General features: G+C 53.0%; 2 protein-coding genes across 6 annotated transcripts in view; both read left to right on the forward strand.

Moving 5' to 3' along the window:
* Positions 1–11,208: 11,208 nt before the first annotated feature.
* LIN7B (lin-7 homolog B, crumbs cell polarity complex component) lies at positions 11,209–18,721 on the forward strand. Of its 3 annotated transcripts, XM_060174138.1 has the most exons (6): positions 11,336–11,475; positions 11,712–11,830; positions 11,951–12,022; positions 15,552–15,761; positions 17,865–18,028; positions 18,608–18,721. In XM_060174138.1, exons 1-6 carry the CDS (start codon positions 11,439–11,441, stop codon positions 18,627–18,629), a joined length of 624 nt encoding a protein of 207 aa, XP_060030121.1. In that variant the 5' UTR covers positions 11,336–11,438; the 3' UTR covers positions 18,630–18,721. The 3 variants fall into 3 exon arrangements, 2 of the variants coding, with proteins under 2 accessions (XP_060030120.1, XP_060030121.1); XR_009545220.1 differs by lacking the exons at positions 11,712–11,830; positions 18,608–18,721 and adding an exon at positions 17,352–17,484 and having other exon boundaries at positions 11,209–11,475; positions 17,865–17,998; XM_060174137.1 differs by lacking the exon at positions 11,712–11,830 and having other exon boundaries at positions 11,233–11,475.
* Positions 18,722–19,608: 887 nt separating this feature from the next.
* The window catches only part of PPFIA3 (PTPRF interacting protein alpha 3), a 44,477-nt gene continuing 43,227 nt past the window's right edge, over positions 19,609–20,858 (forward strand). The window contains exon 1 of one of the 3 annotated variants that reach the window (XM_060174124.1): positions 19,609–19,769. The gene's annotated coding sequence lies outside the window, so the exon portion shown is untranslated. The remainder of the gene's footprint in view (positions 19,770–20,858) is intronic. The other 2 variants (XM_060174123.1, XM_060174125.1) reach the window with 2 other exon arrangements.

Consider the following 20,858-nt stretch of genomic DNA (forward strand, 5'->3'; position numbering starts at 1 on the left):
TCACCGCCTGTGTAGCGACTCCCCTGCAGGTGGGGAGCCGGGGGCTCGAACCGGGATCCTTCTGCCGGTCCTTGCGCTTGGCGCCACCTGCGCTTAACCCGCCACGCCACCGCCCGGCTCCCCCACTTTTTCTTTCTTGATGGCAGAGACTGACTGGGAGCGGGAAGAGAGAGGCGCTCGGCGCTGTTTCATTGCTCACGTTGTTTTGCCCTCCAGGCGGAGACCTGCAGAGTCCAGGTCCTTGTGTGTGGTCACGTGTCTCCTACCTGTAGCTTCACTCCCTGACCCTGCTTATTTGTTACTGTTACTTAGTTCTTTTCTTTTTTAATTATCTTTATTGATTTATTGGATAGAGACAGCCAGAAATCAAGACGGAAGGGAGGGGTAGAGAGTGTGAGAGACAGAGACACCTGCAGCCCTGCTTCACCACGTGTGACGCTTTCCCCCTGCAGGGGGGACCAGGGGCTCGAACCTGGGTCCTTGCACATTATAACATGTGCGCTCAACCAGGTGTGCCAGTTAGTTATTTTCACCAGAGCACTACTCAGCTCTGGCTTATGGTGGTGCAGGGGATTGAACCTGGGACTCTGAAGCCTCAGACATGAAAGTCTCTTTGCATCACCATTATGCTATCTACACCCCCCATCCCCCCTTATTTTTATTTTCTAAAAAATATTTTTATTACTGCATAGAGACCAAGAGAAACTGAGAGGGCAAGGGGAGACAGAGACCCCTGCAGCCCTGCCTCACCACTCATGAAGCTTCCCCCCTGCAGGTGGGGACCAGGGGCTTGAACCTGGGTCCTCCCGCACTGTACTGTGTGCCCGTAAGCAGGCACACCATGGCTTGGCCCCTTGTTCTGTAAAGATGTATTTTATTTGTTGCTAGTTAGTGTTTCACACGAGACACAGAACCGAGAGAAACCCTGTCATTCTCATGTCATCCTGTGGTGCTGGTAATCAGGCGGGGACTTCAGACATGCCAGTTTGATGCTCTACCAGTTGCGTTAGTTTTCCAGTTGCTGTTTCCGGCTAGGTGCTACTGCAGCTGGTTGAAGTGCGCACACCACAGCGCACAAGGCCCTAGGCCCCTTGTCCCCACCTGCAGGGGGAAAGTCTCACAGGTGGTGACGCTGTGCTGCAGGTGTCATTTTTGTCTCTCTTTCTCCCTCTGCCTTTTCACTCTCAATTACTCTGACAACTTAAATAATTTTTTTTTTTTTTTAAGAAAAAAGTCCTGTGGTCCAGGAGGTGGCGCAGTGTTAAAGCTTTGGACTCTCAAGCATGAGGTCCTGAGTTCAGTCCCCGGCAGCACATGTGCCAGAGTGATGTCTGGTTCTCTTTCTCCTCCTGTCTTTCTCATAAATAAATAAATAAATAAATAAGCACTTAGTTTTATTTACTGGTGCCAGATTCAAACCCCTGGTCCCCACCTGCAGGAAGAAAGCTTTAACGAGCGGTAAAGCAGCGCCGCAGTTGCCTGTCTCCTTATCTCCTCCCTTCTCATTTCCTCTATAAAAAAAGGAATAGAAATTAAAACATTTTGGGAGTCGGGCAGAAGTGCAGCAGGTTAAGTGCATGTGGTGTGAAGCGCAAGGATGGGTAAGGATCCCAGTTCGAGCCCCCGGCTCCCCACCTGCAGGGGAGTCTCTTCACAGGCGGTGAAGCAGGTCTGTAGGTGTCTGTCTTTCTCTCCCCCTCTCTGTCTTCTCCTCCTCTCTCCATCTCTCTCTGTCCTATCCAACAACGACGACATCAAGAACAAAAACAATAAAAAAAGGGTAACAAGAAGGGAAAATAAATATTTTTTAAAAATTAAAACATTTTTAATATATTAGAAATCAGAAGTCACTATAGTACATGCTGTGCGAGGGATCGAACTCACGGCCTGATAATTGGGAGTTCGAAGTTTTATAAATATTTATTTATTCCCTTTTGCTGCCCTTGTTGTTTTATTGTTGTAGTTATTCTTGTTGTCATCGTTGTTGGATAGGACAGAGAGAAATGGAGAGAGGAGGGGAAGACAGAGGGGGGGAGAGACAGACAGACGCCTGCAGACCTGCTGCACCGCCTGGGAAGCGACCCCCCAACTCCTTCTCCTTTTGCTCTTATAAATTTAAAATAATATTTCACACTCTTATTTTTGCCACCAGGGACATCAAGAACAACAACAATAAAAAAACAAGGGCAACAAAAAGGGGAAATAAATACTTTTTAAAAAATTAAAACATGGGGGTCGGGCGGTGGCGCAGTGGGTTAAGCGCATGTGGCACAAAGTGCAGTGACCGGCGTAAGGATCCCGGTTCGAGCCCCCGGCTCCCCACCTGCAGGGGAGTTGCTTCACAGGCGGTGAAGCAGGTCTGCAGGTGTCTGTCTTTCTCTCCCCCTGTCTTTCCCTCCTCTCTCCATTTCTCTCTGTCCTATCCAATAACAAACAACATCAACAATGGCAATAATAATGACCACAACGAGGCTACAACAAGGGCAACAAAGGGGAAAAATGGCTTCCAGGAGCGGTGGATTCATGGTGCAGGCACTGAGCCCAGCAATAACCCTGGAGGGAAAAAAAAAAATTAAATCATTTTAAATTTATTAGAAAGAAATCAGAAGTCACAGTGGTACATGCTGTGTGAGGGATTAAACTCAGGGCCTGATAATTGGGAGTTTGAAGTTTTATAAATATTTACTTACTCCCGGGAGTCGGGCTGTAGCACAGCGGGTTAAGCGCAGGTGGCGCAAAACACAAGGACCGCATAAGGATCCCAGTTCAAGCCCCGGCTCCCCACCTGCAGGGGAGTCGCTTCACAGGCGGTGAAGCAGGTCTGCAGGTGTCTATCTTTCTCTCCTCCTCTCTGTCTTCCCCTCCTCTCTCCATTTCTCTCTGTCCTATCCAACAATGACAACAACAATAATAACTACAACAATAAAACAACAAGGGCAACAAAGGGAATAAATAAATAAAATAAATTAAAAAAAATTAAAAAAAAAAATTTACTTACTCCCTTTTGTTGCTCTCCTCAGGACATTTTTAAAAACTAAGAAAGCAGGGAGTCAGGCCGTAGGTAGTGCAGCAGGTTAAGCGCACATGATGCAAAGCCTGGTTCAAGCCCCCTCCCCACCTGCAGGGGAGTCGCTTCGTAGCCAGTGAAGCAGGTCTGCAGGTGTCTGTCTTTCTCTCCCCCTCTCTGTCTTCCCCTCCTCTCTCCATTTCTCTCTGTCCTAGCCAACAATGACGACAACAGTAATAACCACAACAACAATAAAAAACAAGGGCAACAAAATGGAAAAATAGCCTCCAGGAGCAGTGGATTTGTAGTGCAGGCACCGAGATCCAGCAATAACCTTGGAGGTACAAAAAAAAGGGGGGGTGTCTTTCGTCTTTTTACTATTTTGTGCTTTTCCCTTTTGGAAGCTATACATCAAGAGTTGTTTTCCTTCAGTACTGTCACAGAACTTTGACATACATTCTCGGTCCTAGTTGTGAAATGGTCTAGAGAGGAGGAAGCTCAATTTGCAGTCCGACACAAAAGGGGCGAGATTTCTAAAATAATCCAACAGTTTAACATAAAAGAATATATCCGATGGCAGGTTAAGTGCAGGTGGTGCAAAGCACAAGGACCGGCATAAGGATCCTGATTTGAGACCCTCATTCCCCACCTGCAGGGGAGTTGCTTCACAAGCAGTGAAGCAGGTCTGCAGGTGTCTCTCCCCATCTCTGGCTTCCCCTCCTCTCTATTTCTCTCTGTCCTATCCAACAAACAAAGGAGACTTATTCATGATTCAGAGAAAGAGCCCAAGAACGTCACTCCATATACTTGTGGCCAGAGATTGAATTCAGTCCATCATGCGTGAGAGTGCAACATTCTGTCCACTCTGCAGCCTCCCAGTCTGCCTTCTGGCTTCTCATTGTTAGCCATTGGGGGGATTTCTCTCATAGAGTTTATATTTTCTTGCCACACCTTTCTTGGCTTTACTTGCCCCTTTTGCCCAAGGTTTTTAAATTGAAATATATTTTGATTTAAAAAAAAATATGGGAGTGGGCAGTAGCGCAATGGGTTAAGCGCAGGTGGCACAAAGCGCAAGAACTGGCGTAAGGATCCCGGTTCAAGCCCCCGGCTCCCCACCTGCAGGGGAGTCGCTTCACAGGCGGTGAAGCAGGTCTGCAGGTGTCTATCTTTCTCTCCTCCTCTCTGTCTTCCCCTCCTCTCTCCATTTCTCTCTGTCCTATCCAACAATGACAACAACAATAATAACTACAACAATAAAACAACAAGGGCAACAAAGGGAATAAATAAATAAAATAAATTAAAAAAAATTAAAAAAAAAAATTTACTTACTCCCTTTTGTTGCTCTCCTCAGGACATTTTTAAAAACTAAGAAAGCAGGGAGTCAGGCCGTAGGTAGTGCAGCAGGTTAAGCGCACATGATGCAAAGCCTGGTTCAAGCCCCCTCCCCACCTGCAGGGGAGTCGCTTCGTAGCCAGTGAAGCAGGTCTGCAGGTGTCTGTCTTTCTCTCCCCCTCTCTGTCTTCCCCTCCTCTCTCCATTTCTCTCTGTCCTAGCCAACAATGACGACAACAGTAATAACCACAACAACAATAAAAAACAAGGGCAACAAAATGGAAAAATAGCCTCCAGGAGCAGTGGATTTGTAGTGCAGGCACCGAGATCCAGCAATAACCTTGGAGGTACAAAAAAAAGGGGGGGTGTCTTTCGTCTTTTTACTATTTTGTGCTTTTCCCTTTTGGAAGCTATACATCAAGAGTTGTTTTCCTTCAGTACTGTCACAGAACTTTGACATACATTCTCGGTCCTAGTTGTGAAATGGTCTAGAGAGGAGGAAGCTCAATTTGCAGTCCGACACAAAAGGGGCGAGATTTCTAAAATAATCCAACAGTTTAACATAAAAGAATATATCCGATGGCAGGTTAAGTGCAGGTGGTGCAAAGCACAAGGACCGGCATAAGGATCCTGATTTGAGACCCTCATTCCCCACCTGCAGGGGAGTTGCTTCACAAGCAGTGAAGCAGGTCTGCAGGTGTCTCTCCCCATCTCTGGCTTCCCCTCCTCTCTATTTCTCTCTGTCCTATCCAACAAACAAAGGAGACTTATTCATGATTCAGAGAAAGAGCCCAAGAACGTCACTCCATATACTTGTGGCCAGAGATTGAATTCAGTCCATCATGCGTGAGAGTGCAACATTCTGTCCACTCTGCAGCCTCCCAGTCTGCCTTCTGGCTTCTCATTGTTAGCCATTGGGGGGATTTCTCTCATAGAGTTTATATTTTCTTGCCACACCTTTCTTGGCTTTACTTGCCCCTTTTGCCCAAGGTTTTTAAATTGAAATATATTTTGATTTAAAAAAAAATATGGGAGTGGGCAGTAGCGCAATGGGTTAAGCGCAGGTGGCACAAAGCGCAAGAACTGGCGTAAGGATCCCGGTTCAAGCCCCCGGCTCCCCACCTGCAGGGGAGTCGCTTCACAGGCGGTGAAGCAGGTCTGCAGGTGTCTATCTTTCTCTCCTCCTCTCTGTCTTCCCCTCCTCTCTCCATTTCTCTCTGTCCTATCCAACAATGACAACAACAATAATAACTACAACAATAAAACAACAAGGGCAACAAAGGGAATAAATAAATAAAATAAATTAAAAAAAATTAAAAAAAAAAATTTACTTACTCCCTTTTGTTGCTCTCCTCAGGACATTTTTAAAAACTAAGAAAGCAGGGAGTCAGGCCGTAGGTAGTGCAGCAGGTTAAGCGCACATGATGCAAAGCCTGGTTCAAGCCCCCTCCCCACCTGCAGGGGAGTCGCTTCGTAGCCAGTGAAGCAGGTCTGCAGGTGTCTGTCTTTCTCTCCCCCTCTCTGTCTTCCCCTCCTCTCTCCATTTCTCTCTGTCCTAGCCAACAATGACGACAACAGTAATAACCACAACAACAATAAAAAACAAGGGCAACAAAATGGAAAAATAGCCTCCAGGAGCAGTGGATTTGTAGTGCAGGCACCGAGATCCAGCAATAACCTTGGAGGTACAAAAAAAAGGGGGGGTGTCTTTCGTCTTTTTACTATTTTGTGCTTTTCCCTTTTGGAAGCTATACATCAAGAGTTGTTTTCCTTCAGTACTGTCACAGAACTTTGACATACATTCTCGGTCCTAGTTGTGAAATGGTCTAGAGAGGAGGAAGCTCAATTTGCAGTCCGACACAAAAGGGGCGAGATTTCTAAAATAATCCAACAGTTTAACATAAAAGAATATATCCGATGGCAGGTTAAGTGCAGGTGGTGCAAAGCACAAGGACCGGCATAAGGATCCTGATTTGAGACCCTCATTCCCCACCTGCAGGGGAGTTGCTTCACAAGCAGTGAAGCAGGTCTGCAGGTGTCTCTCCCCATCTCTGGCTTCCCCTCCTCTCTATTTCTCTCTGTCCTATCCAACAAACAAAGGAGACTTATTCATGATTCAGAGAAAGAGCCCAAGAACGTCACTCCATATACTTGTGGCCAGAGATTGAATTCAGTCCATCATGCGTGAGAGTGCAACATTCTGTCCACTCTGCAGCCTCCCAGTCTGCCTTCTGGCTTCTCATTGTTAGCCATTGGGGGGATTTCTCTCATAGAGTTTATATTTTCTTGCCACACCTTTCTTGGCTTTACTTGCCCCTTTTGCCCAAGGTTTTTAAATTGAAATATATTTTGATTTAAAAAAAAATATGGGAGTGGGCAGTAGCGCAATGGGTTAAGCGCAGGTGGCACAAAGCGCAAGAACTGGCGTAAGGATCCCGGTTCAAGCCCCCGGCTCCCCACCTGCAGGGGAGTCGCTTCACAGGCGGTGAAGCAGGTCTGCAGGTGTCTATCTTTCTCTCCTCCTCTCTGTCTTCCCCTCCTCTCTCCATTTCTCTCTGTCCTATCCAACAATGACAACAACAATAATAACTACAACAATAAAACAACAAGGGCAACAAAGGGAATAAATAAATAAAATAAATTAAAAAAAATTAAAAAAAAAAATTTACTTACTCCCTTTTGTTGCTCTCCTCAGGACATTTTTAAAAACTAAGAAAGCAGGGAGTCAGGCCGTAGGTAGTGCAGCAGGTTAAGCGCACATGATGCAAAGCCTGGTTCAAGCCCCCTCCCCACCTGCAGGGGAGTCGCTTCGTAGCCAGTGAAGCAGGTCTGCAGGTGTCTGTCTTTCTCTCCCCCTCTCTGTCTTCCCCTCCTCTCTCCATTTCTCTCTGTCCTAGCCAACAATGACGACAACAGTAATAACCACAACAACAATAAAAAACAAGGGCAACAAAATGGAAAAATAGCCTCCAGGAGCAGTGGATTTGTAGTGCAGGCACCGAGATCCAGCAATAACCTTGGAGGTACAAAAAAAAGGGGGGGTGTCTTTCGTCTTTTTACTATTTTGTGCTTTTCCCTTTTGGAAGCTATACATCAAGAGTTGTTTTCCTTCAGTACTGTCACAGAACTTTGACATACATTCTCGGTCCTAGTTGTGAAATGGTCTAGAGAGGAGGAAGCTCAATTTGCAGTCCGACACAAAAGGGGCGAGATTTCTAAAATAATCCAACAGTTTAACATAAAAGAATATATCCGATGGCAGGTTAAGTGCAGGTGGTGCAAAGCACAAGGACCGGCATAAGGATCCTGATTTGAGACCCTCATTCCCCACCTGCAGGGGAGTTGCTTCACAAGCAGTGAAGCAGGTCTGCAGGTGTCTCTCCCCATCTCTGGCTTCCCCTCCTCTCTATTTCTCTCTGTCCTATCCAACAAACAAAGGAGACTTATTCATGATTCAGAGAAAGAGCCCAAGAACGTCACTCCATATACTTGTGGCCAGAGATTGAATTCAGTCCATCATGCGTGAGAGTGCAACATTCTGTCCACTCTGCAGCCTCCCAGTCTGCCTTCTGGCTTCTCATTGTTAGCCATTGGGGGGATTTCTCTCATAGAGTTTATATTTTCTTGCCACACCTTTCTTGGCTTTACTTGCCCCTTTTGCCCAAGGTTTTTAAATTGAAATATATTTTGATTTAAAAAAAAATATGGGAGTGGGCAGTAGCGCAATGGGTTAAGCGCAGGTGGCACAAAGCGCAAGAACTGGCGTAAGGATCCCGGTTCAAGCCCCCGGCTCCCCACCTGCAGGGGAGTCGCTTCACAGGCGGTGAAGCAGGTCTGCAGGTGTCTATCTTTCTCTCCTCCTCTCTGTCTTCCCCTCCTCTCTCCATTTCTCTCTGTCCTATCCAACAATGACAACAACAATAATAACTACAACAATAAAACAACAAGGGCAACAAAGGGAATAAATAAATAAAATAAATTAAAAAAAATTAAAAAAAAAAATTTACTTACTCCCTTTTGTTGCTCTCCTCAGGACATTTTTAAAAACTAAGAAAGCAGGGAGTCAGGCCGTAGGTAGTGCAGCAGGTTAAGCGCACATGATGCAAAGCCTGGTTCAAGCCCCCTCCCCACCTGCAGGGGAGTCGCTTCGTAGCCAGTGAAGCAGGTCTGCAGGTGTCTGTCTTTCTCTCCCCCTCTCTGTCTTCCCCTCCTCTCTCCATTTCTCTCTGTCCTAGCCAACAATGACGACAACAGTAATAACCACAACAACAATAAAAAACAAGGGCAACAAAATGGAAAAATAGCCTCCAGGAGCAGTGGATTTGTAGTGCAGGCACCGAGATCCAGCAATAACCTTGGAGGTACAAAAAAAAGGGGGGGTGTCTTTCGTCTTTTTACTATTTTGTGCTTTTCCCTTTTGGAAGCTATACATCAAGAGTTGTTTTCCTTCAGTACTGTCACAGAACTTTGACATACATTCTCGGTCCTAGTTGTGAAATGGTCTAGAGAGGAGGAAGCTCAATTTGCAGTCCGACACAAAAGGGGCGAGATTTCTAAAATAATCCAACAGTTTAACATAAAAGAATATATCCGATGGCAGGTTAAGTGCAGGTGGTGCAAAGCACAAGGACCGGCATAAGGATCCTGATTTGAGACCCTCATTCCCCACCTGCAGGGGAGTTGCTTCACAAGCAGTGAAGCAGGTCTGCAGGTGTCTCTCCCCATCTCTGGCTTCCCCTCCTCTCTATTTCTCTCTGTCCTATCCAACAAACAAAGGAGACTTATTCATGATTCAGAGAAAGAGCCCAAGAACGTCACTCCATATACTTGTGGCCAGAGATTGAATTCAGTCCATCATGCGTGAGAGTGCAACATTCTGTCCACTCTGCAGCCTCCCAGTCTGCCTTCTGGCTTCTCATTGTTAGCCATTGGGGGGATTTCTCTCATAGAGTTTATATTTTCTTGCCACACCTTTCTTGGCTTTACTTGCCCCTTTTGCCCAAGGTTTTTAAATTGAAATATATTTTGATTTAAAAAAAAATATGGGAGTGGGCAGTAGCGCAATGGGTTAAGCGCAGGTGGCACAAAGCGCAAGAACTGGCGTAAGGATCCCGGTTCAAGCCCCCGGCTCCCCACCTGCAGGGGAGTCGCTTCACAGGCGGTGAAGCAGGTCTGCTGGTGTGTATCCTTCTCTCCCTCTCTCTGTCTTCCCCTCCTAAATTATATATATATATATATATATATATTGCCAGAGCCTTGCTCAACTGTTTTATGATGATGAGGGGGATTGAGCCTGGGACCAGGAGCCTCAGGCATGAAAGTCTTTTTGCATAAACACTATGCTATCTACCCCTGCCATTTAATTTTTTTTTTTTTTTTTTAATATTCGAAAGGTAGGAGAGAGGGAAAGAATCAGGCATCACTTTGGCACATGTGCTGTGGGGATCAGACTCAACATGCTTGAGAGTCTAATGCTTTAAACCCACTGTGCCATCTCCCAGATCACCTGCCTTTTTTTTTTTTTTTTTTTTAAGATTATTTATTATTGAGAAACAGGAGGAGAGAGAAAGAACCAGGCATCACCCTGATACACGTGCTGCCGGGGCCTGAACTCAGGACCTCATGCTTGAGAGTCTGATGCTTTATCCACTGCGCCACCTCCCTGCCCTTTTAATAATTGGTCACCGTGGTTAATGTGGGCTTGGTCCCTATACAGCTCCACCACTCCCAGTGACCATTCTTCCTATTTATTTTACTAAAGCATTGCTAAACTGGTGGTGCTGGGGTTTAACCTGGAACCTCATGGCTCCGGGACGAATTCCTATGGTATCTCCCTGTTTCTTACTTATTTTCCCTTTTGTTGCCCTTGTTTTTATTGATGTCGTCATTGTTAGGACAGAGAGAAACAGAGAGAGGAGGGGAAGGTAGAGGGAGAGAGGAATACACCTTGCAGACCTCCTTCACCGCCTGTGAAGCGACTCCCAGGTAGGTGGGGAGCCGGGGACTCGAGCCGGGATCCTTACTCAGGTTCTTGCGCTTTGCGCCACGCCAGCTTAACCAGGACTCCCTTGTATCTCCCCCTTTCTTAATAGAGGGTGAGAGAAATAGGGAGGGAGAAAGAGCAATACCCCACTTGTAAAGCTTTCTCCGGCAGGTGGGGACCGGGGGCTTTAAGCGAAGGCCGAAGGCCGTGCACTAGGCCAGGAGGACCTCCCCCCACCCACGCTGAGGTCAGATGGTTGCAGGCGGTGGTTCTAAGCTCCAGACCTATTCCAGAAGTTCCCTGGACTACTTAGGGCTCCTCCAATTCAAATATCCACCGGAAGCTTAGACCATTCTAGAGAAGGGCACCGGAAGCTATATTTATTTTACTTAGCTTTTTAGAAGTTATATTTATTAACAGAGAGGTGGAGGTGGGGACAGAGAGGGAGACAGGATGCAATTAGGGACCTCATGCTCTTTGGTCCGACACTGAGCCACTGCGCCCCCTACGGGTCAGCCAGAAATACTTGAAAACCGCCTTCACTTGCCATTTCACTTTCTTTCCAGTTGCCACCAGGGTTCGCGCTGGGACTGGGCCGTTTCACTCTTGAGAGTAAGAAGCCCAAACCCCAGCGTGTCTCTCGCTGGGTGCCCAGCACTTGGCGCTGTCGGCAGGGAGCGCGCCCGCCCCGCGACCATCATGCCCCCCCTTTCTCATCAGCGCTAGTTGCCTCCCAGGCTGAGTTGTGCGGGAGGGCAGTGCGTCTGTCTGCCCCGTCCACAGTGCCCCAGAGTTTGAACGTAGCTTGATCCGATGACTGCAGTAAGGGGACACAGAGGAGACAGCCGTGCCAGGAAGGGCAGATAGAGGTAGGAGAAGGTGCGGACGGGACGCGACAGGATGCCCGCCCCCACCCGGAGGGAAGGACTCAGGCGCCCCGCGTGGGCCGCCCTAAGGGGGCGTGGCCTCTAGCACCCCGCCCTCGAGACCCATGGAGGGGCGTGGCTTCGCGATAGGCCCCGCCCCGCCGACCGGCGCCAGGGGCGTGGCCTCGCGCGGCCCCGCCCTCCTCGCCCGCGACTGGGCAGCGGGAGGCTGGCGGCTGGTGGCGCCGACATGGCTGCGCTGGTGGAGCCCCTCGGGCTGGAGCGGGGTAAGCGCGGGGAGCCCTGCCCGCCCGCCCGCCCGCGGCCTGCGTCCCGGACCCGGCGCCGGCCTCTCCCGCAGGGCCCGCGGGCGGGTGGGCGGGGCGCGGGGTGGGCGCGGGAGGGTCGGCGGGCAGGGGCGCCCCCGCGCGGGTGCGGGGGGCTCGGGGTGCCGCCCCAGCCCCGCTGCGCGCCGGCGGCTCTGACCCCGCGGCTCTGCGCCCGCCCCGCCCCCGCCCCGCAGACGTGTCCCGGGCGGTGGAGCTGCTCGAGCGGCTCCAGCGCAGCGGGGAGCTGCCCCCGCAGAAGCTGCAGGCCCTCCAGCGAGTCCTGCAGAGCCGCTTCTGCTCCGCCGTCCGGGAGGTGAGCCCCGCCCGCCCCGGGGTGCCCGCGCGGCTCTGCGGGTCTGGGAGCTGCGGGGGGCGGGCGCGGGGGCGGCCCCTCCGCCGGCCTGCGGGCGGCTGAGCGCGCCACCTCCCCCAGGTGTACGAGCAGCTGTACGACACCCTGGACATCACGGGCAGCCCCGAGACCCGGGCCCACGCCACGGCCAAGGTAGGGCCCGCCCCCCGCACCGCCCCCGCTAGCTCCCCAGTGTCGTCACAGCTGTTTCCTCCTTCCCGACTTTTGCCAAATCCGGGTTCCACCCCCACTATTTTTTTCTTTTCTTCTTCAAAAAAATTATTAATGAGAGAGGAGGAGAGAGAGAGAGAACACTAGAGCATCGTTCTGCCACATGCGGTGACAGAGATGGAACTCGGGACCTCGTGCTGAAAGTTCTGCGCTTTATCCACTGTGTGTCACCTGTCACCCCCGCAACTGTTTCCCTTTAAAAGCCTCCTTCCGGGGGTCGTGGGGGTCGGGCGGTAGCGCGGCGGGTTAAGCTCACCTGGCGCAAAGCGCAAGGACCGGCAGAAGGATCCCGGTTCGAGCCCCCGGCTCCCCACCTGCAGGGGAGTCGCTTCACAAGTGGTGAAGCAGGTCTGCAGGTGTCTGTCTTTCTCTCCCCCTCTCTGTCTTCCCCATCTCTCTCCACTTCTCTCTGTCCTATCCAACAGCAGCGATATCAGTGGCAACAATAATAACCACAACAACTATAAAAAAAAAAACAGGGCAACAAAAGGGAAACAATGGCCTCCAGGAGCGGTGGATTCATGGTGCAGGCACCGAGCCCCCAGCAATAACCCTGGAGGCAAAAAAAAAAAAAAGCCTCCTCCCATCTTAAACCTAAGCCAACAGCACGGCCATTCGTGCCTCACGTCGAGTTGGAAGATGACCTAAAACTCAGTACAGGAAAGGAGGCGTCACGCACTGATATCTTTTTCTTTTTCAGTCCTTGCGCTTTGCGCCACATGCGCTTAACCCACTGCGCCACCGCCCAACCCTCCCTTTTTTTATTAGATAAGACAGAGAGAAATTAAGAGGAGGGGGAGACAAAGACGGAAAGAGAAAGACAGACACCTGCAGACCTGCTCCACCTCCTGTGAAGCGACTCCCCTGCAGGTGGGGAGCCACGTGCGCTTACCCCGCTGCGCCACCGCCCGACCGCCTGCGCACTGATATCTTACTGAATTTGTCGACACTCCCTTCTCCTCTCTTTTTCTACGTTTTATTCATGTGGCACTGGGCAATGAAACGAGGACTCTGCACAAGTGTGTGCCGGTCAAGTGGCCTCCCACGCCTCGTTTTCATTCCATATGTTTAGACAAAGACGAGTAGACGGGAGAGACGTCAAAGCACAGCCACCCATGGAGCTCGGGCAGTTCATGGTGCTCCGCGGGGAGTTCCTGGCTCTACCCACTGAGCCGTCCCCCAGCCTCTCGGTGCTGTTTCTGCTTGCCTCCTGGAGGCTCCCACCTCCTTCCAAGTCTTGTTTCTTTCTGTGTTAAAAAGCAAGATGAGGGGCCGGGTGGTGGCGCACCTGGCTGAGCGCACATGCTACAGTGCACAAGGACCCGGGTTCGAGCCTCCAGTCCCCACCTGCAGGGGGGATGTTTCACAAGTGGTGAAGCAGTCTTGCAGGTGTCTCTACCTCACCCTTTCTCTCAATTTTTCTCTCTCCATAATAAAACCTAAAAACAAACAAGCAAAGATAAAAAGCAAAATTAGCAGTCAGGGGAGTCGGGCGGTGGCACAGAGGGTTAAGCGCAGGTGGCGCAAAGCACAAGGACCATCATAAGAATACTGGTTCGAGCCCCCGGCTCCCCACCTGCAGGGGAGTCGCTTCCCAGGCGGTGAAGCAGGTCTGCAGGTGTCTGTCTTTCTCTCCTCCTCTCTGTCTTCTCCATCTCTCTCCATTTCTCTCTGTCCTATCCAACAATGAATGACATCAACAACAACAACAATAACCACAACAAGGGCAACAAAAGAATAAATAAATAAATAAATATTTAAAAAAAAAATTAGCAGTCAGGAAATGGCACCATGAATAAAAGCGTTGGACTGTCCAATGTCAGGTCCCAAGTTTGACCCCTCTCGCTCTGGTTCTCTCTCTTCCCCCCCCTTCACATTCTCATAAATAAATAAATAGAACTTAAAAAAAAAACTCTAGAAAAGAAAAAGTAAGGCTAGGTGGTGGTTTTATCAGTAGAGCACACGCTACCATGCCAGAAGACACAGGTTCAAAGGTTCAAGCCCTCGGTTCCCACCTGCAAGAGCCGTGGAATAGAACTGCAGGTGCTTCTCCTCCTCACTCCATCTCTAGTTCTGTCTCACCATCTTAAAAAAAAAAAAAAAGGCCATTAGGAATAATGGTGCAGGGAGTTGGGCGGTAGCACAGCGGGTTAAGGACCGGCGTAAGGAATGGTGGTGCTGTGCAGTGCTGAGGCCCAGTGCTAACTCCGGGGAGTGGGGCTGGGGAAGGCTAAGAGGCCCATGATTCTGGGGTGAACCCGGCTCCCCGCACAGCGGGACCTTCAGCGCCATGATTTCCATCCATGTCTCTATCTGAAACATTCATTCTAGAAAGGGGAGACCACAGTGAATGCAAACAAACAAACAGACAGCAAGATGAAGGCTCAGGGAGCTAGCACACCAGACTCGCCGCTAAGGCTAGGAGCTCCCAGGTTCAGTCCCGGCACTGTCGATGCCAGTGCCGGGCAGCACTCCGGCCTCTCTCTTTGTCTCACTAAAGTCAGTACATAAATAGTAAATCATTACAAAAGAAAAAGAAAAACCGAGACTGCTGAGTGCTGAATAAGCCACAAAATTACACCAAATGGAGACTCAGAAGCATTTAAAGCGGGCATGAAGGAGCGCCAGGGAAACAGCGCCCTGTTTGTGCAAAAAGGCTTCCTGCCTGAGGCTCTGGGCAGGTTCCATGCCCAGCCGCACCATCAGCCACAGCTGAGCAGGGCTCTGCTCTCTCTCGCTCATTAAAATAAAAGAAAGAAAACAGTAATAATAACGGTGATGCAAAACCTTTCCTGCCTGAGGCTCTAAAGTCCCAGGTTTAATATATGGCGAGGGGACACAAGGTCATCACAGAGCTTGCTTGCTTTTCTTTTTAATCTTTTTATTTATTTATTATTGGACAGAGACAAACAGAAATTGAAAGGAGAGGGAAAGAGAGGGTCAGGTGGTGGTACACCTGGTTAAGCACACATATGACAGTGCGCAAGGACCCAGGTTCAAGCCCCCCGTCTCCACCTGCAGGGGGGAAGATTCACGAGCAGGGCTGCAGGTGTCTCCCTGTCTCCTTCCCTATCTCTACCTCCCCCTCCCCTCTCAATTTCTCTGCCTCCAATAGTAAAAGTAAATAGAAATATTAAAAGAGAGAGGGGAGAGGGGGAAGAGACAAAGACAGATGCAGCCCTGCTTCGCCCCTCGTGAAGCTATGCCCCTGCAGGTGGGGATCAGGGGCTTGAACTCTGGTCCTTGGCACACTGTAATGTGTGTGCTTAACCAGGTGCGCCAACGCCCGGCCCCTACAAAGCTCTCTTGACCTGAGTTCCAGCAGGCACCCTGAGCTTAGGAGAAGTCACCTGACTGAGCCCCTCTCCCTGGCCTCAAGCCTTCACCCCCAGTGCCTGTGCCCACTGCGAAGGGGCCCTCAACACCCCCTCGCTCTCTCTCTCTCTCTCAGGCCACGGTGGCCGCCTTCACAGCGAGCGAGGGCCACGCACATCCCAGGGTGGTGGAGCTGCCCAAGACGGATGAGGGCCTGGGCTTCAACATTATGGGGGGCAAGGAGCAGAACTCGCCCATCTACATCTCCCGAGTCATCCCGGGGGGCGTGGCCGACCGCCAAGGAGGCCTCAAGCGTGGGGACCAGCTTCTGTCAGTGAACGGTGTGGTAAGTGGCGGTGGGGTGGGGGCTGAGGCAGGGCGGGGACCCGGGGTGTCCGAGGTGGTGCCCACATCATTCAGCGACACTGAGCCCCGTCTGTGTCCGGCCCTGTGCTGGGGGCTGCTGCAGTCCCGGAGAGCAGGTGCTGCGGCTGTGGGAGTAGAGACACAGGACTCCCCTCCAGTGAGGCCTGATGCCTCTGACTCAAACAGTGCTCTTCGAGGGGAGAACTATGGAAAACTCACGAAGCATTGCGGGGTGTCAGAGGGCGCCAGGACAAGGTGGAGAAGGGTGTTACTTACTGTCTGGGGTGTTGGAGGCGGGGGCTGTCATTCTGCATTGCTCTAAGCGGAAGAGAAAGGGCTTGCCTTTTGGCTGGAGACCTGGGCCATGCCGGTTATTGAATTGCTATGTTTGCCTGACACGGCAGTGGGGCACAGGACTTGAAGCCTGAGGGCCCAGGCCCCCATCCTTCCCGTATACCAGAGCTGACTGACTGGTCTCTCCCTCACAAAAATAAGTAGGGCTAGGGAGACAGCACCATGGTTCTGCAAAAAGACCTTCGTGCTTTAGTCTCTGAGGCCCCAGATTGAATTCCAGGCGATACCATAAGCCAGAGCTATTCAGTGCTCTGGTAAAAAAGAAAATGTGGGGGGCCGGGCAGTAGCACAGCAGATTAAGCGCACATGGTGCAAAGTGCAAGGACCAGCGTAAGGATCTCAGTTCAAACCTCCGGCTCCCCACTTGCGGGGGGGGGGGGGGGGCCGTAGGGGGGGGCGCTTCACAAGCAGTGAAGCAGGTCTGCAGGTGTCTGTCTTTCTCTCCCCTTCTGTCTTTCCCTCCTCTAGATTTCTCTCTGTCCTGGTCAACGATAATGATAGCAATAACAACAACAATCAAGGGGAAGTGTATTCATATTGCAGGCACCGAGCCCCAGAAATATCCCTGGAGGCAAAAAAATAAAGAAAAATAAAGAAAATGTGGGGTCGGTCAGCTGGTGACGCCCTGGGTTAAATGCACATAGTACGAAGGGCAAGGACCAGCTCACGAATCCCTGTTTGAGCCTCCAGCTCCCCACAGGCGGTGAAGCAGGTCTGCAGGTGTCTTTCCGCCTCTCTATCTCCCCCTCCTCTCTCAATTTCTCTCTGTCCTATCCTGTTAAAATTTAAAAAAAATGAAAAAGTGGTCTTCAGGAACATTGGATTTGTAGGGCTGGCACTGAGCCCCAGCAATAACTCTGGAGGCAAATAATAATAATGAAATGGGTAGACAGCATAATGATGATGCAAAGAGACTCTCATGCCTGAGGCTCCAAAGTCCCAGGTTGAATCCCCCACACAACCATAGACTAGAGCTGAGCAGTGCTCTGGTAAAAATAAAAATAAAAATAAAAAGTAAAAGAGAGAGTGCTGAGGGTAGTTGAGGGCAGCTAGACAGGCGGGTGGAGCCAGCCTGAGAACATGGAACTTTGTCTCAAGGGTGAGAGCAGTTCAGCTTGGAGACCCCTCTGGGACTCTCAGTTTGTTTGCTTTTTGTGCTGGGGATCAAACCCAGTGCCTGGGATGCTATCGCTGAGTCCTGTCCCTGACTTCTCAGGACGGGAGGATGAATAGAAGTGAGAGACTGGAGCACAGAAACCAGGGAGGCTTGGGGAGTTCAGTGAGGAAATGACAAGGCTTGACCTGGGATCGGAACCGTGCAAGCAAGGAAGAGAATCTTGTCTCAACAGGTGGCCCAGTGAATAAATAAAGTGTTGGAATCATGAGGTCCTGACTTCTAGCACTGTCAGAGTGATGCTCTGGTGCCTCTCCCTACCTCAGTTAGTAAATAAATCTTGGCCAAAAAAGGGGCTGGAGGGGTTGGGAATTAGGGCAGGAGGGCTGGCCTGGTGAGGGAAGGGACGGAGCTGGGCCTAGAATGTTGGCTTAGTGACTACAGACCTATGGGGGGACCTGGGAGCTTCAGCCGTGCTGACTCTCCCAAGAGACCTTGGCTTCCGGAGGCTGCTGCCAAGCTCCAGGGATTGGTCCTGTTTTGGGGCTGGGCACGGGGGCAGGGGGAGAGCCGTGGGCCCCAGGCGAGGCTGCCTGTGCTCCTGTTGCCCTGCAGAGCGTGGAGGGCGAGCAGCACGAGAAGGCAGTGGAGCTGCTGAAGGCGGCCCAGGGCTCGGTGAAGCTGGTGGTGCGCTACACACCCCGCGTGCTGGAGGAGATGGAGGCCCGCTTCGAGAAGATGCGCTCCGCCCGCAGGCGCCAGCAACACCAGAGCTACTCGTGAGCCCTTGGCCACAGGGGCCCCGGGACCTCCACCCTTTCCCCACCTCCAGACTCCCACACCAGCGTGGGTGACGTGGGTGGCCACCCATCCCCCCCACCCCACCCCCCGGCCCTGAGTCCTCGCCATGGGGATTCAGAAACTTGGAGGATGACCTAGTTTTTTATTTATTTATTCCCTTTCGTTGTCCTTGTTTTATTGTAGTTATTATTGATGTCGTCGTTGTTGGACAGGACAGAGAGAAATGGAGAGAGGAGGGGAAGGCAGAGGGGGAGAGAAAGACAGACACCTGCAGACCTGCTTCACCGCCTGTGAAGCGACTCCCCTGCAGGTGGGGAGCCGGGGGCTCGAACCCGGATCCTTGCGCTTAACCCGCTGCGCTATCACCCGACTCCCATGACCCAGGTTTTAACCCTAAGCCAGGCCTTCTAACCCTTCGGGCAACTGCTAGCTCCCTCCCGCCCCCCAGATCCGAACCCACCCTCTCCAGGATGGCGCAGCCCACTTCCTGGGCGCTGGACCCCAGCCCTGACTGAGCCTCCTCTGAGTCTGGCTCCCTTTTTTCACCTTCCTTGCAGGTCCTTGGAGTCTCGAGGCTGAAACCACAGATCCAGACCCTCACCCTCAACCCCCTCCTACCCTGTACAGTATTTATTGGCACCGGCCCCTTATTTAAAGACCTTTGACCCTTACTGAGTGTCTGTGTGTCTGTCCTCACCCTGGGTGAAGCATGCCTTGAGATGGGGTTGCAGGGGTGTGGAGGAGAGGAGCCCCTTCTGGGACTCTCCCGGGGTGGAAGGCGGAGGCTGGGGCCCAGTAAGGGGGAGGCTGAAGACGACGCCCCCGGCCCCTACCTGGGTTAGAGGGCAGGGGCGACCCTCGAGGCCCGCGGGGCTGGGGGTCTGGACGCCGCAGGGCGGGTGGGCGGCCCCCGCGGGGGCGGGGCGAACCATCTGGGGTCCGCCGGGGGAGCCGGGCTGCCGCACCGCCGTGGGCGGAGGAGGTGGGGCGCGCATGCAGTTCCCGACGTGGGCGCAGGGTGTGCAGCATGAGGGGCTCCCGCCGCCCCGCCGCCCCGCCGCTGCTGCCCAGCCCTCGCCGCCGGCCGCTCGGGAGTCTCCGCGCTCCGGGATCGCGCTGAGCGCCTCTCGCTCCCGGTGACATCATCCTCCTGCCGGGCTCCGCCCTCCGCCCCAGCCGCCGCACGCCGCGCGCCGATTGGCCCGCGCGCCCCGAGCACCGCCTCCCGCCCTCCGCCCGCGCGGCCCCGCCCGGCCCGTGCGGAGGCGGGGTCTAGTTGCCGGCCGGCGCGGACCCAACCTCCCATTGGCTGCTCGGCGCCGTCTGTCAGTCTTCTGTTAAAGGGGCCACGACTGCCCCAGAGCTGGTGGGGGGGGGAGGAGAATTTTTTTTTTTTTAGGGGGGGAAATAGTGGGATTTTGGGGGGCGCTGGTGGGCACCCCTGGATCCGGCGGCTGCGGCCTCGCGGGGGGAGGCTGAGCGGTGACAGGGACAGGGGGGTGCTTTAGGGGGTAGAGCGCGGCGAGGCCGTGAGGGGGAGGGGGGTCCCCAGCGCCCCAGCCGGAGCGAGCGACGCGGAGCCCGCGCGAGCGGCGGAGACAGGGTTCGGGAGCCACAGAGCCGGGCCCCGGCCGCCGCCAGGGGCCCCGCCCGGCCCCCCCACCCCCCACCCCGCGTCCCTCCTGCAGCCCAGCTCCGCCCGCAGCCGCCGCGGACCAGGTAAGAGCCGGGCCCCAGCCGCCAGGCAGCGCCCAGTCCGGGGACCCCTCGCCGAGCACCTCCCCTCCGCCTCCCCGGCATCCCTTCCTCTTCCCCGGGGTGCCCAGAACGTCGATTTCACAGCCTAACCCCAGACAACCCCGGCGTGCCCCTCCCGGTGCTCAGAGTCCCCAACCGAACCCCGGAATCCCAGGCGTCCTGCCGCCTTGCGCCTCCTACAGGGCCCTGGAGCCCGGATTGCCCAGGGGACCCCTGCCCCCCCCCCCCCCCCCCCCCGTCCTAGATCCTCGGCTCCGGAGCCGCTGACACCGCCCCGGCTGGTCATACTCCCCGGGCGAGGGCCGGCCGCCCCCACCCCCTCCCCGTGGCTCCCGCAGAGCCCCCATCCCCGATTCGTGCACCCCGGCTGCCCATGTCCAGCCCGGATCGGCCGCTGGTCCCTCCTCGGTGCAGGCCGGCTGGGCGGCCGTCTTGGACGCAGGCCCGCTCTGGAGCTGTCCATGGTCAGCGCTCTCGGCAGCCTCGCCTTCCCCGTCTCCTATGTTGCCGCCGCCGCCGGGGAGGGGGCGCAGGAGGCGCGGGGATCCCCCTCCCCCCCCCCCAGCGCCGCGCCTTTGACCAGGGAATACCCGACCCGACCCGGCCTGACCCGGGGGCCTCAGGGTTCCGCTGGCCAAGCTCCATCCAGACACCCCAGGTCTCCCAGAGCCCATTCCCTTCATGAAGAGTCAAGGCTTCCGATTGCTTCTGCTTGGGTCCACCTTGGGGACCTTGGCCATTGGGGTACCTAGCTTCCACCTGCTCAGGGCGCCGTGTCTGGCTAAAGCACCCAATGCAGCCAGTTCCCCAGCCTTTACAGCTGTCAGGAGCCAGTTCACCACCTGCCCCCCCCAACACACACACACACACAACACACACACACACACACACACACACACACACACGCCCCTCAGACAAATATGCCTAGTCTCATGGCACCCCAGCATCGGCCCCCTTAGGAATTCAGGCGCCATGACTCCCTCCTTTCTGGGATTCAGAATACAATTCTTAATGCAGTTCTACTGTTTCTACCTCCCTGGCTCCCTGGGT

The sequence above is a fragment of the Erinaceus europaeus genome, chromosome 2, assembly GCF_950295315.1.
Source record: "Erinaceus europaeus chromosome 2, mEriEur2.1, whole genome shotgun sequence".
NCBI classification, from domain to species: domain Eukaryota; kingdom Metazoa; phylum Chordata; class Mammalia; order Eulipotyphla; family Erinaceidae; genus Erinaceus; species Erinaceus europaeus.